This window comes from Alosa pseudoharengus, unplaced genomic scaffold (genome assembly GCF_046254945.1).
Source record: "Alosa pseudoharengus isolate Yale_2024_CS ecotype anadromous, Long Island Sound unplaced genomic scaffold, YU_APseudo_1.1 YU_APseudo_1.1_scf_4, whole genome shotgun sequence".
In the NCBI taxonomy this organism is placed as follows: Eukaryota; Metazoa; Chordata; class Actinopteri; order Clupeiformes; family Clupeidae; genus Alosa; species Alosa pseudoharengus.
Genome location: NW_027468774.1, coordinates 24,063,953 through 24,082,896, shown reverse-complemented (window position 1 = coordinate 24,082,896; position 18,944 = coordinate 24,063,953). Strand labels below are relative to the sequence as shown.

Sequence of the window (18,944 nt, the reverse complement as noted above, 5' to 3'; positions counted from 1 at the left end):
GATAGTAGCCTACAACATGTCTATGAAATTAATGGGTGTGTTCTATTCAAATTTTAGAAAAGCTTCTGATCAATGACGTACTATCAGACCACGGCAAAGAGGACCATTCGATTGGTTAGTGGTGCCTGGTCTTATGACAACAACAGCTATATTTCCTCCAATCAGACTGTGAATTCCTTGACAGACTTGTGTTTGTAAATGACGTCACCAGTGGAAAACAAGATGGCCACTTACAATTTGTAAATGGATCTACTAACGTAGCAATCAACCTCGTTGAGCCACAATATCAATGTTTTCGTACTGTTAGGTAGCCGACAGGCCCGATAGGGTAAACAATACAGCAATACCCTACCTGTAAGCAGATTATAAAGATACCCATTTCTGAAGTGATACCCGGTGAAAACCGGGAGAGCGTGAACTAAGAATGGACGGAGGAGAGTATATTTCTTCCATGGAAAACATGGACCCAACGTTAGCAGAACTTGGTGATGAATTCACACTTGGGGACATCGATGGTGAGAATTGTTTTACTGTCACTTCACTATTTATTGTAGAAATACATTGGAATAAAAGGATTTTGTTTGAGTTTACGTTGACGGAGGCTGGTTAATGTTTCCGCTCTGTATCCTCTTCGCGTCAGTTTTTGGTTTCCCTGATGTAACTTATCACTCGGTTCTGTTCTGAAGTAGCTTGAAGGGCTTAAGATTAGCTTTCATGGGCTACAAGGCATGTGTCGAACTACTATTACTCATGAAAACAGGCAAATGTTTACATTGGCGTTATTGTTTTAATCTTGTCCACATTTGTAGCCTACCAAAATTCTTAAATTTTAGAATAGAAATGTTGCCTCTAAAATGTAGCTATCCTAAAAATGAAAAGGCTGCTCCTTTCTAAAGTCTTTTTGCAGGATTTGTAACTAGACTGACTTAGCTAACCACGATTACAAACATTTTGACATCTAACGTTAATTATTAATTGCAGTAATTGCCACATCGTTTCCCATTTATTTCCAACTTGTTGTTTGACAAGGAATGTGTCTAGCCTAATGATCATATTTGTTTATTATGAGTTATGATTTCATGGGTAGAACTGAATATGTGACCAGTTGACACACATATTGTAAGTTTTATGAAGTCCCAAAAATATGTGACATACCACAGCAAATTACTGAAGAATTAGTAAGTGCTATTAGGCTAGTCATCTTGGAAATGTCTCCCTGTGCATGCATTTCATACAGTATTCTACTCATCTTTTATATTCTACTCAGTTTCTGTGAATGATTTTGAAAGAATACCCTATGCACATACAGTATAGCCTTTGTTTGTCTATCAGTGCATCTGACTATGTTTTTGAGAGAAGTAAATGTATGCATGACCTTATTGGTTTTATTGTTGGAATAGTTTGAAAACCTGTGTTAGCCTAGGTCGAGTAAGTGTCGAGTCAACAGAAGAGATTGCATCGCTGTCCTCCTCTTGTCAAAACAACTTATGCTCTTGGCTCAGTGTGAAAAGATGTGGGTTTATGTGCAGAATTGTCCGGCAAGGTCACCGGATTCCAATTTGAAGGGAATTTTACCGAATGGTATGTCCAGGGATTGATGATTCTCTGTCATACAATGTAGACAACCGGGGTCCTGATAAAACCAGTGCTCCCACTGACTACTGTTACGCAATCTCTTTGTGTCTGAAGATTAGGCTGTGCCCATTCACAACATACTCCAGCTCCAAACACTGGATGGGTTCAGCTGAAAGGATAACTGACTTGAACAATTGTTTAACCCAAGCTTATAACCAGCACACCCTCTTCATTAAATCAGATGATACACATCGGGTGGGAAAAGAAATGGGGCAAATGCAATGACATGTAAGGCCATTGCAGGTTTGCACTTGCACAGTTCATGATGGTTGTAGGTGTGTTTGGAAACAATTTATTGACTGATATAATTCCGATTGCTGTGTGAGTTTCCACAATTGGTTTTGATACTCTCCATATTAATTTGTGGAACATTCCCTTGTAACCTGGGAGCTGTGTTGTCCTGATTATGTAACATCCCTGAACTATGCAGCCCAGGATACTGTTCCCCCGAGGGGGTCTCATGCCTTTGTGCTCATGCATGATGGGCCCCCTCAAGAGTCTCCTGCGCAGGAGCTGCTTAGAGGCCCTACCAGTGGCCTCAGACTCCCATGGTGCTCTGCTCTGCTACTTTTTAGCCTTGTGTTAAAAGTCCATGGCTAAAGGAGATGCAGAATAGAGTCTGCAGACCTGACTGATAAGGTGAATGCATAGGTGGGACCATGCACCTTACAACAATCAGTTCAGCAAAGTTAAGTGTGTTATAGTTCAACCTAGTTCCTCAGATCAAGCAGTTCACCTCTGCACAGCAAGCTATAGTGGGAATGATTATAAGGGTCCCAGCCTCAACCACTATCTACTTACCCCTTGTCCACGTTTTGCTCAAAGTTGAGAGCACTAGTTCAAGGCTGCACCCTTTGTAAGTGTGTGTGTGTGTGTGTGCATGTGTGTGTGTGTGTGTGCACGTGTGTGTGTGTGTGTGTGTGTGTGTGTGTGTGTATGTATGTGTGTGTGTGTGTGTGTGCGTGCGTGCATGTGTGTGTGTGTTTAGAGAGGGAGCGAGAGCGGGGGTAGTGTTGACATAGATCCGTGATGCCCTCCTACCCAGATGGTCCCCGCCTCAGGATGCTTCTGTGTATTGTCCTGCGCAGTGGGGACGTTTGTTTTCACAGCTTTGTCAGAGAATATGTTGGGAAGAAGAAATTCTCGTGCTTTCTGTGATGACTGTGTCTTTACAGTCAGAAAAAAGTCTAATTTCTTTGTAATGTTTGGCTATCAACTGTCCTCCCCATTTTTTGAAGTTGTTCCTTTGGAAACATGATGTGTGGCATCTTTTTAAAAGTTTTTCACTAATGACATGCTAGCTTTCAAAAGATTTTCAGTGGGTCTTGGCTAATCAATGAAATTGGAAAGCTGTAATAATTTGTAAGCATTTCATTATAGCCTCTGACAAGCTGCTGATAAGTTTAGCAGTGGTGACTAGGCTAGTTATAAAATGCTCATGTTGACAGGAACATGACCTCATTTTCTATAGCATCATGCTCCCCCAGTTCACACACAGTTTCGATTCAACAGTTATTCCCAAAATGGTCTACAGCACATTAGGCTACACACATATTGGTTATGTTCTCAAACTTCCTCTTTAGGTTGTGATATGGAACATTTGTTTACCGTACTCTACTTTGAAGTACAGTTCCCTGAAAGGTAGTGGAGTGTATATTTGATTATTGTTATCAATTTGCAGGTTACAAATTCAGTAGTGTTGATGAGTACATTTAGTTCTGCTGTTCTCTATGCTGAGAGCCAGGGGCCTGTGTGCACTGAGAGTGACATTTGGATTGTCCCTTCGGTTTCCCTCCTTTCACCAAAACTGAAACAGATCCCTCTAAAACTCCCCTGAAAGGACGGTGAAATATGTTACCTTTCATGCCATTTAAATAACAACCGTATATTGTGTTACATCATTATTATTTGGAACTGCTCAAACCTATTTACTTTTTGCCGTATTGTTCTCTACTTTCTTTCTCACACTCTTTCTTTCACGCTCTTCTTGTTCTGCCTTGTCCTGGGCTTCTCTCTTTCCATCCATTTTGTTTTGTCAATTTCATTTTTATTATTTATCTGTGGTACTATTAATAAGTTATCTCTCTCATCTAGCTATGACCTTAACCACTGCTCTTTCCTCATGGTCGGAGTTGTAAATCTCCATGTATTGTGTTATGATAGCACCTCAGGTTCCTATAGCTTGGCACTGCACTTTCGCCGACCTTCTCGTTGTTACTGCTCCTCTTCAAGGACATGCTGTTGTTAAAAAATAAATAAAAAAGGAAGCGTGAAGGTGTTCGCCTAATCGTTTTAGGTTATCAGCCTCAGGAACTGGGTTGATCGCAGCGCGTGTGTCTGTGGGCTGAGAGGCGAGGACGAGACTCAGGGTGTGTCTGCATTTTTGGTGAATGTTTGTCATACTCCCACACTGTCCCTCTACACGTGAGAAAAGTGGCTCAAAGGAAAAGAGGCAACATAGTTTACTCAAAAAAGTTGAAGTCAAGGTGTTTGTTTAATCCTTAAACAGGCTTGAGCTTGTCCTTTCTAGGCTTTACATGAAGTTGTCAAGTGTTCCCTTTTATTGAGTGTTTTACTCCTGAGCACTGGCTGCTCATGATGAATGTGTCTCATTGAAGAGATGGATGACTCCACCAGCGTAACAGGTGCACCACTGAAGGGGAAAATAGACATGTAAATGTGCTGCTATAAAACCATAAGTTGTCAAATATCCAAAGTCAAAACTTAAAATTGAAGTAGCATTTTTTTTAGCTTAACCTGTATGTGAACACTTTCTTCCCCATAGTTAATTACCACATTGAATCATCAGATAATAAAGAATCACATGATCACACCTTTGGATCAGTCCGTGCCAAGCAGAATCCTGCAAAATGTTTGCCGCACCATCTCAAATTTTTCAAAGTTTGTCTAATAATGCTTAGGTCCCAAAACTAACACCTGAAATATAGCTCTTTTTTTCAATTCCATTGTTTTTATTTTTGGATGTTTTTTTTTTTATTTATTTATTACATTCTCAAAATGTCATTATTCTGAAGCCATTTATGGGCATTAATATCTTTGAAAGTAGTTTTCCTAGCCTGACCAAAGTGTGTTGGATGGAAGACAAACATGTTTTCAGTATGACTTGACCATTAGAAGTTTGTACTGTCTGCTTACTGATCTTATATAAGGCCCTAGATTCAGAGAAAATGACAGGAAGAGTGATATTGAGGGGGTTATGTAATTTGTTGTACACACATGGCATCAACAGCATCATCATGTGAACATTAAGGAACAAACAAGGTGTGATTGCATTTTCATATGGTCATTTTCATGGCACTAAAATTGTATTTTAAAATTGTAACTAGTAGGAACATGAAAATCGAAAATATCGAAGTAGCTCAATGTTAGATAATTTAGTTAATGTTAAAATGTTATACTTTTCATATATTAATGTCCAAACATGGCTTTCAAAATCATTTGTACAACTGAAACAATATCAAAGGTAAAAAAGATGAAGACATAGTACTTGGTTTTGGGACCCATTGGTGATGCAGAAAAGTTTTGATCAAAATCAGATATTTGTTCTGATTTGACATGGAAGGACCCACCCTTATTCAGGTTAAGTGCCCTACCCTTTCTTTATAGGTGCAAACAGGTTCTGCAATGACTAATCTGTGGCGGGGCGCCACGAAATAAAAATCGGCCGCCACAGATTAATATTCTATGTTTAATTTAATTTAAATTAAATATAAGGTCAAATCCTTGCATTGCCATTGAGCTGCGCTTTTTACGCACGCAGCCTTTCCTTGCCCCGCCCCGCTCTCTCTCATAGCACGCTGCCACTCCTCTGCATGTGCATTTAACAAAATATTCACGATTGTTGAAGGATTGTTGTTGCCACATAGAAGCATTGCATAGAAGACGTCTGGCTAAATTGCTATTAAATCCACTTAGCATCGTGACCATGCTGCGGAAATTTGTTCAAAACTGCTGCATTGAAGTGAACTCTGCTAAGGTCTTATCACAACATAGTAGGCTACATTGAAGAGACTAAACTAAGTTAAGTTATGAAATCAAGCAGTATCTCAAAGCTAACGTTAGAATACTGTTTGGATGTCGAATTTAGCATGCTTAGCCTACTTACAGCTGCTTGTCAATTTCGTTGAAGGGCTCATTTTATTGACTGACACTGAATGTTTGCAAAATCCCGATGTAAATGGAAAAGTGTTTTCCAAAATTCAAAAGTGCTTGTCCCAAGGAGAAGTACGAACCTTTATTTTAACTATGTAGAAAACGTTATGAATGGCATCCACACATCAGCAGCCTTTCAACTGTGTTACAATTGCAAGGGTTCCCTCAAACGTCTTAAAGTGACAGGCACTCAATTAGACCTATACCCTCCCCCCCATCCCCCCCCCGCCCACAAATTGAATCCAATTCTGTGGGAAACACTGTAAGGGGAAATGTTAAAAACATTACTAAGTTGGAAAATGAAATAATGCTGTTATCAGCACATTGACAGTTGCTTGGGTTCAGTGTGGATCAATAGATTAGGAAGGTTCAATGCCAGTATCTCAAGGACATAGCCTCATCTTGGCCTTGTGCTATCTGTTTCCGTCCTTGCAGAAATGCTCCAGTTTGTCAGCAACCAGGTGGGGGACTTCCCTGACCTCTTTGAGGACCAGATGAATGGTGGCTCTGGCTCTGTGCAGAACGGGATGGTGCAGACCCCTCGCCAGGCCCCCGCTGCCCCTCCGACCCCCCAAACCCCTCAGACGGTCCAGGCCACCACGTTCCAAACCACCCTGGCCGTCACGCCAGCCACGACGCTGCCGCCCCACTCGCTCCCACTCACGCCGCCCCAGACGCCGGTGCAGACGGTGACTGCGACCCAGGTGCGCACGCCGCCCCTGCTGCAGCCTCGGCCCCAGCAGCAGCTCCAGGCCATCCAGCCCCAGCAGCAGCAGCAGCAGGCCATGCAGCCCATACAGGTGCAGACGCAGGCCATCCCCATGCACACGCAAGCCCTCACCATGCAGACACAGAGCTTCCCCGTGCAGACCCAGACACTGGCCGTGCACAACCAGGCGGTGCCCGTGCACACGCAGGGGCAGACGGTGATGTTCACGTCGGCCCCCAATCAATCTCGTTTTATTCAGAACCCCGTCATCTGCCACCAGAGCCCCACTTCTGGCTTCCAGGGTGAGTCTTAAATACACTCTGCCATACAGACCATGGTCATAAACCTAATCTCTTCTTATTCATTACCTTAAAGCACCTTTGTTTTCACACATCACTAACCCTGTTGTATAATGCCCCCCCCATTCCCCACAGTCCTCCAACCACAGATGCAGAGCATTGTGACATCACCGCAAGTGCAGCCAATGACAATCCAGCATCAACGCCTGCTGACACCATCAGGACAGACCATCCAGACCCTCTCCACAGCGCCCACTGCTGTGCACACAGTGCAACAACAGGTGCAACAAGTCCCAGTAGGTGTTGTGTGGCTGCATTCACAATAGGGCTGGCCTATATGATTTATGATTTCATAGATTTACCTTAGTGACAAAAAATCCAACAATTATGTTTAGCAAGTTTCAAAATGGCACTTAAATTAATGGCTGATAATAATAATGATCTGCTCAAAAGACATCGCTGTAATAAAATCTGTGTAATTTTTTACCTATAAAAGGTTTTTTAAGTTGGTAAGAGGTCAGATATGGGAGTATATTTCTGATTATATCCTGAGGATAGCCATTGATTGTGTATCCATTTTGCTGTTGTTGTTCCTTTTAAAATAGGTATTATTTCTTTTCTAATCTCGCTTTCTCTCATAGGTTCTGGTCCATCAGCCCCAGATCTTGAAGAATGACACTCTGGTTCTGACGACGCTAAAACCTGACGGAACCCAGGTGCTGTCCACCATGCAGAACCCCACTGGCATCACCACCCTTACGACCCCTATTCAAACTACTGCTCTTCAGGTTCCGGTATGTACCATTTTGGTTTGTTTGTTTGTGTGTTTGTTTGTTTTACTCCAACATATATCGTCTCATCTGCCTCATTGCATTTGTCCGTGGCTTAACCCTGTTTCTGTTCCCTTGATGACACTCTGCTCTTGTCTTCAAACAGCATTCTTTCTTTTCCTCTTCTCAGACGCTGATGGGCAGCAACATCCTGACCACTGTGCCGGTCATGATGGGTAGCAGCGACAAGCTGCCCATCAAGCAGCTGTCATCAGGCACCGCCCAGAGTGGACTTCAGAGCAGGCCGAGCATCGAGCATGGCTCGCCAGTGACGGTGGGCCCTGGGGGTGTGGTGAAAGAGGGCGAGCGCAGGACCACCCACAACATCATCGAGAAGAGGTACCGCTCCTCCATCAACGACAAGATCATTGAGCTCCGCGACCTCGTCATGGGGCATGATGCCAAGGTAAGCCACCATAATAAGATATTGAGTATTTACATGTTTCGGGGGCATTTCAGTATACTTGTGGGTAAAACATTGTACGTTTTAAAGACATTTCAGAATATGTGTTGTTAAAGCATATTGTTTAATCCTCTTTTGTCCTCTTTTCATCTCCTCTAGATGCACAAGTCAGGTGTGTTGCGCAAGGCCATCGACTACATCAAGTACTTGCAGCAGGTCAACCACAAGCTGAGGCAGGAGAACCTGACCCTCAAGATGGCTAACCAGAAGAACAGTATGTCACCTTCTCCTCCATGACCACTGATAAGGTTCCACTTGTTTTTATACCCCTCTTGAGGCCCAGCCTCTGACCTCTGCTCCACTCTCTCCCAGAGTTGGTGTGTCTGCCTGAAGATATAGAGATGAAGCCAGAGCTGCAGATGATGTCTCCTCCAGCCTCTGACTCAGGCTCTGGCTCCCCTGACCAGTTCTCCCCCTACTGCATTGACTCTGAGCCGGCCAGCCCTCTTCTGGAGCACGAGCAGGTAGGATGGCTGGTTCTCTTTATGGCCTCGGGCCTACAACAGTAGCCTTATAGTGCTGTAATAGGGCCTTGGCAAGTACATAATATATTTCCCTATGGTGTGCAATTAAGTCATAATGTTAGGATATCCTGGTAGACGGAGTCTACCCCAAGGACATGTATTTTTTTATTGCAAGACAGTATAATTATTCAAATACTTTATCTAATGTCATGTCATGTCATGTCATGTTAATTGCCAGTCTAGAGTGCTTACAGGCCCTCTCTGACTGTATTATTCTATTGAGTGAGGCGTGTGATGGCCTCATCTGGCTCTGTGCCATCTCACCTCTGTTTCTGTGTGCTCTACATCCCACCCTGACCCTGCACCCTCAGTTGAAGAGTGAGCCAGAATCGCCGTCCACCGTGGGTGTGATGGACCGCTCCCGCCTTCTCCTGTGCGCCCTCACCTTCCTCTGCCTCTCCCTCAACCCGCTGCCCGCCCTGCTGGGCTCAGAGGCTCACGGCGGACCCAGCTGGGGGTCAGAGGCGGGCGGCCATGGACCTACCAGAACTCTCTTTGGCATTGAACTCTCTCCAACACAGAACTTGGGTGAGTTCAGTGAAATATTTGTTCTGCTAACTTACCAGCTCGAACAAATTCACTTGGCCATTCAGGGTGTTTAATCACCCCTTGTTATGTTGGTGGAAAGTACCATAAGTGTATTCATAGTTGAAGTAATAATATCAAGCACAAGTCCAGATAGGGACAGGTTCACACAGGTGTGTATGGATGGATGAGGAGTAAATTGCATTCTAGATTTGGCAGCAAGGCAAGGCATGGTGCATGCTTCAAATGTGTTAGACTGAGTTTTCATATTGTGCCACCATCCTGCAGCTTCCTGGTTATGGTGTCTGTTGCCATGGGTGATGGTGTGGACGCTGAGTGGGATTGGTGCAGTGTGGGGGTGTGCGCGGGTGCTCTACCTATGGGAGCCCGTCACCCCTCTCCACTCACCCAGATCAGTGTCCTTCTGGAGGCACCGCAAGCAGGCCGACCTTCATCTGTACAGGGTGAGTTTCACCACTTGGCCTGTTACATGGATTTACTCCAAAATCTCTTCTCTTTTCTTTACTCTGCTGTTCTAAAAACTTGAGTCACAAGTTCTGTATTGCTTGGAAATACTTTGCCAAACCTTATAACCAGATTATTTTGTAATGTTATCAGACTGACCTCCCATCTCTGTCTCTTTCTGTGTGTGTGTGTGTGTGTGTGTGTGTGTGTGTGTGTGTGTGTGTGTGTGTGTGTGTGTGTGTGTGTGTGTGTGTGTGTGTGTGTGTGTGTGTGTGTGTGTGTGTGTGTGTGTGTGTGTGTGTGTGTGTGTGTGTGTGTGTGTGTGTGTGTGTGTGTGTGTGCGTGTGCGTGTGTGTGCGTGTGCGTGTGCGTGTGTGTGCGCGCGCGTGTGTGTGCGCGTGCCCTCAGGGTAATTACTCTGCTGCAGTCACCAGCCTCGAGACCTGCCTGTCCATCTTATCCAGAGCTCTTCCCACCAGCAGACTGGACCTCGCCTGCTCTCTCTCCTGGAACTTGATTCGCTACTGTCTCCATAGGCCCACCCCCTTGGGATGGCTCGTGCGCCAGGTTGGTGGCAGACACGAGGGGGAGGAGTCTCAGACCAGTGCTCGCGATGCAGCTCTGGTCTACCACCGACTGAGCCAGCTCCAACTTACAGGTGAGCATGGAAGTTTTAACACCGTTGAGTTTTAACACTTTTGAGTGTACACCACTGTGTGGACAGTACACCTGCAGGAAGTGGACTAGTTGTTTAAAACGCCTCGCTCTGTGTTTGTAGGTAAACTGGCCGAGGGCAACAGCCTCAGGGCCCTGTCTCTGTCCCTGAGCGCCGTGAACCTGAGCGAGAGCGCCCAGGGGAAGATGCCCGCCACCCAGCTGGCACAGATGTACGTCACCGCCGCCACTGCCCTCCGCACCGCACTGGGCCACCACCTGTCCTGCCTCCCTGTGAGTGCCCATCTTCAGTCTCTAACTGCCTCCAGTCCTCTCTGGTATCCTCCGGAGACCTACTTACTTCTGTCCTCTCTGCTGTGTTTTGTTCTTCTGCATATACTGTAGGGACTTGCTTTATCTAAGGCTTTTTGACCCAATGATTTCACATCTTTTTTTTTCTTTTGATTACTGTGTTGTCAAAGCTATACTGTAATATTGTAGTGTTAATTTCATGGCAGTGATTTTTGGCTAAGCCAAGCTTTTTTGTTTTATAATTGTTAAAGGTATTTAGTGTAGCTCTAGGCCACTAGGGTGCATTATGAAGCCAAAGCCATACACAAATCATATCCCCGACTTTGTTTTAGTTTGTTTGCTAGCTGGTTGTTCCACTTTGTTTCATGTTATTTTTGTGGTTATTTCTGTCTTCATGGAAGTTAGTCTCCCCTAACAGCTCTTTAGAGAGTTCACTCTAACCCACCTGTCTCTCTCTCCCTGTGGTGCAGGGCTATCTGCTGAACCGGGCTGAGAATGTGGCCAGCCAATCAGACGGGAAGCCCATCCCTGATGGACTGCGCTGGCTCTTCACCCCATTGGGCAGGCAGTTCTTCCTGAGCTGTGATTGGTCAGTGAAGTCGGAGAGTCACGAGGGAGTCTACACGTCCCAGAGAGACCAAGGTAAGCATACACAGTGTTTCCAGGTGTGCAAAAATAATTGGCTTACATATTTAATGAAAACAAAACGAAAATGAAAAATTTACATTAAAAATTGTTTGGCAAAAGCCATTTAGGCATTTCGATTTGTTTGCCTTTTCGTTATCATTGTGCATGGTGTGGTATGAGTAATTGTGTGTCCCTTGGTCCGCTCATTCCTCTTGTCTCCCCTCTTTCTGTCCTCCAGTGGACCCCATCGCCCAGCTGCACTGCTGCTTCTGTGAGCGGCTTCTGGAGAGGGCTGTCCACTCCCTTAACCAGCCCAACAGCGACTCTGAGGCCAACAAATGCAAAGATGACTCTGGGTACGATGCTTCAGTGTCTTCCTTCAACTTTCCTTTTCATTTTCTGCTCTAGCTTTTTGCTAAATATTTTATCCCGTTTGATTTTATCCAGTTTTATTTAGTTCCTTCATTTTCTATCAAAGAGTGGATTGTCCGCACACTTGCTCCCATCAGGAATTTTTATTGATTTTCACCCGTCAATAAAAATTCCTGATGGGAGCAAGTGTGCGGACAATCCACTCTTTGATAGCCTAGCACTTTTTGTCCAGCACCTGCCTTGGATGTGCGCACCAACATACTACTGTTCCTTCATTTTCTCCCATTAATTTGCACCAATCAGTCCTTTTTAATTGTCTTTTTAAGGATAAAACTGCTTCATTTCAGTGGCATTGTGATCATTCTCCGTGAATGTGACGGTACGCGTGTATTTTCCGACCTCATGAACAATTCCTTCCCTGTTGACCCACAGGGAGTTCTCTAGCACTCTGGAGTTCCTCCAGCTGCTGACCAGCTGCACTGAAGAGTCCCCCGCCACCTCGGCCTCCTTCCCAGCACTGCCCAATCAAAACACAACACCAGGTGCAGCCCCGTACTTCATTTGCTATCAACACAACTATCCTACTACTCTTTCTGTGCAGACTATTAGGCGGCGATCACATTGGAAATAACAAAGTGGCAGCGGTAAAGCGCAACGTGACGCTCAGACCATAATATTTCAAAAGAAGTTCTATCTTGTTCCTAAGTTACATGAACAGTCTATGCTCGCGTTACACTTTGAAAGTTGAACCAAGCTCAATAGGAATTAGGAATAGGAATCTGGGATAGAAATCTGCCGTCTGCCGCTGGTCAGTGTGATCAGATAAATCTGGTGAGCCGGTCATGGAAAATATGGCTAGTAATGGTTTGGAATGTTAGAAATTAGGTAATGTTAGGTAATATTTATGATACCACATACTTAATCCACCTTATTTAATATTATGTGTTTTCTTTCTCTGTGTCTTGTCCATGACTCATGTGTGTGTCTATCTTTGCCCCTGTGCTTCTCAGTGGGAGACCCTGTGTGCCGCTGGTGGGTGCTGGTCTTGAAGGCTGCGGTTCACTGGCTGCAGGGTGATGATGCAGCTGTCAGGTCGTTACTGGCTGAGGCTGAACGGGTCCCCAGAGCACTGCACACACTCGAGTACGTTGTGTGTGTGTGTGTGTGTGTGTGTGTGTGTGTGTGTGTGTGTGTGTGTGTGTGTGTGTGTGTGTGTGTGTGTGTGTGTGTGTGTGTGTGTGTGTGTGTGTGTGTGTGTGTGTGTGTGTGTGTGTGTGTGTGTGTGTGTGTGTGTGTGTGTGTGTGTGTGTGTGTGTGTGTGTGTGTGTGTGTGTGTGTGTGTGTGTGTGTGTGTGTGTGTGTGTGTTTGCTCTTGTTATTTGGCAAGTGTTGGATCTCATCACATGTAGCTGTCCTCTGCTCTATTGTCTCTCTCTCTCTCTCTCTCTCTCTCTGTGCCTTACACAGACTGCTGTGCATAGATGAACAGCACTTCTCTATGTGTAGTTCTGGATGTGTGCATGACGGTGTATGTTCTCTTGCCCCTCACAGCCACCCCCTGCCCAAGGCCGTGCAGCAGCTGTGCAAGGCCGTGCAGGTGAGCCTGAGCCCACAGAAGGGGGAGGGCGTGGGCGCCTGTCTGGCCCACTGCGAGCGCTCCAGTGCCTACCTGCGGGCGAGCATCTCCGTGCAGCTCGCCCAGTCGGCCACCTGGCTCAACAAGGTGAGTCACGCCCAGTACACTGCTCATTTCACACATCGCTGAGCACTTATAATGTACACAAAGGAACCTTGTCATGTTGATGTTCAGCTTGGTCTGACACCGAGCATACATAGATAGATTCTTTTATTTAATGTCCCCAGAGGCATTTTCACACATCACTCCATGTTCCACAGAATTCTGAGGGTAGAGTCACATGAGTCTAGCCTGACGAGCCAGACCCACATTAAAATGTAGGGTCTGGGCACTCACCGTTCGCAGTGCTCAGTCTGAGGGGCGGGATAATCGGTTGTCTTTCAAATACCCTCTGCACGCAATAGGACAGCGCTATGAGTCCCATGCGTTTCCCACCAGCGGAGCTAGTTGGCTAGTTCAAACTTTTGCCAACTTAATAAAAGCTTAACTTGTGTCACACTGTTCGCCAACAGCAACATCCATCTTATTTGTTTTCAAGTAGCAGGGAATTCAAGCCAAACCTGCAACTCTGCCATCAATCATTATGTTAAGCCTGCCTAACGACTCTATACACGATTTGATTGGCCTGATAGAAGTTTAATTTTTCGCACTCACAAGCCAATGGAGAGTTGCTAGACTAGCCCTGGCAGCAAATGTAATTTGCTGCCGCTAGGGTGCGTCTAGATTTCTAGGCTAACATGAGTCAGAATTCATCATGAAAACAGAAAGCTGACTTCTGGGAGACTGTTGGTCAGAGGCTCTATGCTGAAGTTATGAACAGAATCCCAACTTTGTTGAAAGTACATATTGCATGGCTTACAGAGAGCCTTTGGATTGCAGTTACCCATAAGCCACCTATGCAGTTACTTTCATACCCTATTTATTTTGAACCGCCCACTTTTCATTGTTGTGCCTTTTCTTGTATACAGTGAAGGTCATATTTGAAGAGGTACATAAAAAACAAACATGCAGACTCATACATAAATACACACACAGTGTATGTTCACCATTTCAGACACACACCATTTCGGGCTTGCCCGTGTATGCGTGTGTCTTTGTGTCAGTGTATGTTTGTGTTCGCACTATGAAATGTACTCTGGGTGGTTGGGGGTGGCTGTGGTGCATTGTAGTTGCATTGCATGATCCTGCGACCCAGTGCAATGTGTCTGCAGTGCAACACAGAGGCCCCCCCTAAAGTCTGCCCGTGCCTGTGATACCCTCCTCTCAACACACACACACACGCACACGCACACACAGACACAAAATACGATCAACACCACCTGCTGACACATAACACACCCCATGGTGCCTCACAGTACAGAGTTCTCACATGCCCTTTGTGTACTCTTACTTCAGGGGGTGGAGCTTCTGGTGTGTGACCTCTTGCTGACCCTGCGAACCAACGTGTGGCAGCGCGGCAGCTCCAATGGGGAGTCGGGCCCTGCTCTCGGCTCCCAGTTGGCTGGCTTCCAGAGAGACCTGAGCTCCCTGCGTAGACTGGGACAGTGCTACCGTCAGGCCCAGCACAAGGTGGGAAAGTCGCCTTTTGTGATCAATTGTTACATTTGTGTGTGTGTGTATTGGGAAGGGTGTAGGAATTGGTAAATGGAATGTGCCCCTTATGCTTGGTAGCCATTTCAAGCCTGTCCTTATCAAATCGGTATAACCACTGTTTACATGCCCAGATACAATACTGTTATGACAGAAGCTTCTGCATACATTCATGCACTGTATTTGTGGAGTGCATGTCTGTTTTTGCCTTTGTCAACTCCTGGGTGGGTGCTGTTTCAGGTGTTCCTGCATGAGACCACAGTGAGACTGATGGCTGGAGCGAGTCCAACCCGCACACACCAGCTGCTGGAGCACAGCCTACGACGCCGCCCGCAAAACTCTGGACCAGCTGCAGGTGAGAATATACACACACGTCGTCCTGTCCACACCAGTAACACAGTACACGTGTGCGCACACACACACACACACACACACACACACACACACACAAAGAGAGAGAACCAGACACACTCATGCAAACAATACCAACCATTCTTCTCTTACGAAGACACATTTGTGAATGCACACTCTTGGCCACCATTTTAGCCACAGCTTAGATAAGAGGACCCACTGACAACACTCGTCTTACCACAGATTATATGGTACACACATGGTCTCATGATGGACTGAACTGCATGAGTACCTAGAGAAAATGCAGAAAGGGATGTAAACAAAAGTTGCAGAAACAAAACTGCCATAGTTACAGCTGAGTGCTAGTAGGTCAGCCACGGGTAGTGTTACTTCTCGTTCTGAACTTCTCCCCTCCTCTCCCTCTTTGCCTCTTTCAGAGGGCATCCTGGGAGAGCGTGAGCGCGCCCATGCCATCCTGCTGGCGTGCCGTCACCTCCCTCTTCCCCTGCTGACGCCGCCTGGGCACCGCGCCCGCCTGCTGGCCGAGGCCAAGCGCACGCTGGAGCGTGTTGGCGACCGGCGCTCGGTGCAGGACTGCCAGCAGATCCTGTTACGCCTGGGCGGGGGCACCACCATCGCCGCCTCCTGAGGCCTGGTCCCTGATCAGTCCTGGGGCTCCTCTGAAAGGGAGTTGCCGTCAACTTGCCCAAATGCCACAGACACCAGATTAGCCATCTGCTCTACAGTGGCACATTTGAATAGGGAAAAGCTTAGTAGCCATTCATTTTCATTCACAGCCCGCAAATATGTTTATGTGTTCATTTTAAGCACTGTATATTTTAGCCACACACACACACACACACACACACACACACACACACACACACACACACACACACAAATAGACTGTAGACTCTACTTTTATTCACCAATAGAATACAAACCGAGCTGATCATATTTAGACACATGCGTTGAGAAATTTTCATGATTTCTCTGTATTTTTATAGATCATCTCACTTTTTCCATTCTTTTATTGCCCTGTTGCAGACCTATCTGTTCTCTGTGCTCTATAGAGGAGAACATTATCTCTCGTTGACCCTCGGGCAACACCTCAACCTTGTTGCCGTGGCTTTTCACAAGTTATTTATGAGCCAGACCTCACACTGGAAAAACTGCACGCACACGCACACACACACACACACACACACACACACAAACACAAGATGGATGTTGTCACAACGTGCAGTTGGCTCTCTGTGGCCACTTTGACCATAGAGAGGAGGAGAGGTATCTTGGGGTTTTGCAGGTAAAGGGAACAACCTCCTCAGATTGCAGGTTTAGTGTGCACACTGTGTAGTCTCTTTCTCTCACTGTCTGTTTTTGTCCATTTCTTCAACCTTTTCTCAATTATTTAATCTTTCTGACGACATCTTTCACCTCGCAAACACCATATAGTCCATTTTTCCTCTGGATTTGAAAATCAAAACAAAACAAAACAAGAATCAATAAGCCAGACATTATGCCCAGAAGTTACTTCTTCAAATCAAATCTTATTTTTATTGCTAAATGCTGCCACCAACCGCGACCAACATACAAATACCGGACCAACAGTAGGAACTCAATACCCACAGTAACTGTTTGTTTGTTAAAGGATTAGAAGGACATCCATCTTAACTTTCTTCTCCTCTTGACCACCAAAGGGCTTTGAAGGAAACAAAGCCCTCTAGACCTTTGCTGAGCTCCACAACACCACGCTCCTTAGAAAACGCAAGGCCTCTCACAGGACTGCTTGTGTAGAATCAGTTTGTACCTACCTCATTTACTACGCAACGCCTGAACAGTGTGCTGGAACTGCAGTACTGAACAACCAGTTGGCCATTGAGTGTGTTGTAATGGTGAATTATAGTAGAGTGGATAGGTAAAACACCCAATGAAGCATATAGTGCAATTCGTATGGTATGTAAATGTTTGTACTTAATTTATCAGTAGAGGGTTCAGTGACCTTGAATATCATAAATCAATGGTCCCAAGCATCAGAGTTTTGACATCAGACTCATATAAACACGCCTATGTGTACAAATAAACACACAGAGCTCAGTCATGTTTTGTATATATACATTGTATATAGCCGTGTAGAGACCAAAGTTAGACTTAATAGGGAGTTTAGTAGCCTGTTGTCCCCCACGTGAGCCACGAGAGAAATGATCAGCCGGTCAGACATCATTCTAGAACATTTTATATGTTATATGTACATAATGGTCTGAATACATGAACTTAAAATGGGAAATGACACTGACCATCTGCTAGTGTGCAAAAACATGAAGTAGTCATGACGGAGCTTTGGCCACAATGCTATCTGGCAGGATTGGATGGGTTAACCATAACTCCACAGCTTCAGCTTCATGGCCTTGAAACGTAATTATCTCTATATTTTTGTTATAGCTCTTATTTGTTTCATTTTGAAAAGATTGTCCACAATGGGCTCTTATATTCGTTTTTAATTCTGGACTCGTTGGATAGATTATTTTTGTCGGTGTTTCCATTTTGTGTTTTGTGAGTTATTCTGTTATTTAAAGAGCTGTAATGCATCTGTTCATAATGGGCACCCTATTCCTCTCACAGTTCAAACTTTAGTTTTACTGATGATGTAATAGAATCAGGTGGGTATGAAGGAAGGAGAATGAATAGGGTAACTGAAAAGTTGCTTAGATATTCTGCTTCATATTGCCTGCATAAATATGATATTTTTTAAACCGCAAAACAATATTGTACGCTTTTAAACTGGTTTTAAACTGAGGCACAATTTCCATGTGACATTGGTTGGGTGTCTTTTCTGTACATCACCCAGACAGCTTTAAGTTTTATCCTGAAGTAATTGGAATGACCAATGGCTGTATGGGATTGCTTAGTGCTGTTTCCCAACAGCCCTTTAATGGAAGATCATGTTACAAACTTTCCCTCCCTCTCTTTCTCTGTTTGTGTTTATTGTTTGGATTTTTGATGTTTGAAGTTTGTTTTTTAATAAAACTGCAGATGACCTTGGACCGTAGTGAGAGTATTTTCTTTTCATCTTCAATGATAATACAATGCATCAAACATGGCCTTCTGATGTTTCAGAAAGGTATGTTTAACTCTCAGTATGAATTGATTTGCCGACAAAACAAAAAGAGAACATAAGATATGATATAATACATGCCTCCATTTAATACCAAAGAGAAACTGATGATGCTGCTATTTCTGCTTGGATATTGGCATGCTTTACATTTTTTTGGGCAGCCGTGGCCCACTGGTTAGCACTCTGGACTTGTAACCGGAGGGTTGCCGGTTCGAGCCCCGACCAGTGGGCCGCGGCTGAAGTGCCCTTGAGCAAGGCACCTAACCCCTCACTGCTCCCCGAGCGCCGCCGTTGTAGCAGGCAGCTCACTGCGCCGGGATTAGTGTGTGCTTCACCTCACTGTGTGTTCACTGTGTGCTGTTTGTGTTCCACTAATTCACCGATTGGGTTAAATGCATAGACCAAATTTCCCTCACGGGATCAAAAAAGTATATACTTATACTTTACGGGTGCAGGCGCCTGTCTGGATGAAAGGTGGACACCATCAACTTGGTCTCTTAGAATTAAGATTCTCAAAGTGAAGAATGGCAAAAAAGGAGTACGGTGGTGTAAAATAACAGAACTGCTTGAGTACAAATAAAATGAACTGAAAAACAGATTAAAGAATACAGTGCATCAAACAGGTTAACAGTGGAGACAGGCCTGGCCAAATAATATGGAAAAT

General features: G+C 44.9%; 1 protein-coding gene across 3 annotated transcripts; it reads left to right on the top strand.

Annotated features, from left to right (window-relative positions):
- The first annotated feature begins 231 nt into the window (after positions 1–231).
- srebf2 (sterol regulatory element binding transcription factor 2) lies at positions 232–18,207 on the top strand. Of its 3 annotated transcripts, none has more exons than XM_076265429.1 (19): positions 232–515; positions 6,244–6,819; positions 6,952–7,097; positions 7,458–7,610; positions 7,753–8,052; positions 8,209–8,323; positions 8,422–8,573; positions 8,945–9,161; positions 9,447–9,622; positions 10,032–10,281; positions 10,402–10,571; positions 11,060–11,231; positions 11,455–11,572; positions 12,021–12,130; positions 12,599–12,731; positions 13,140–13,311; positions 14,620–14,793; positions 15,055–15,169; positions 15,603–18,207. In XM_076265429.1, the coding sequence occupies exons 1-19, from the start codon at positions 425–427 to the stop codon at positions 15,812–15,814; spliced, it is 3,552 nt and encodes a 1,183-aa protein (XP_076121544.1). In that variant the 5' UTR covers positions 232–424; the 3' UTR covers positions 15,815–18,207. The 3 variants fall into 3 exon arrangements, with proteins under 3 accessions (XP_076121544.1, XP_076121545.1, XP_076121543.1); XM_076265430.1 differs by having other exon boundaries at positions 6,952–7,112; positions 7,777–8,052; XM_076265428.1 differs by having other exon boundaries at positions 6,952–7,112.
- The last annotated feature ends 737 nt before the right edge of the window (positions 18,208–18,944 follow it).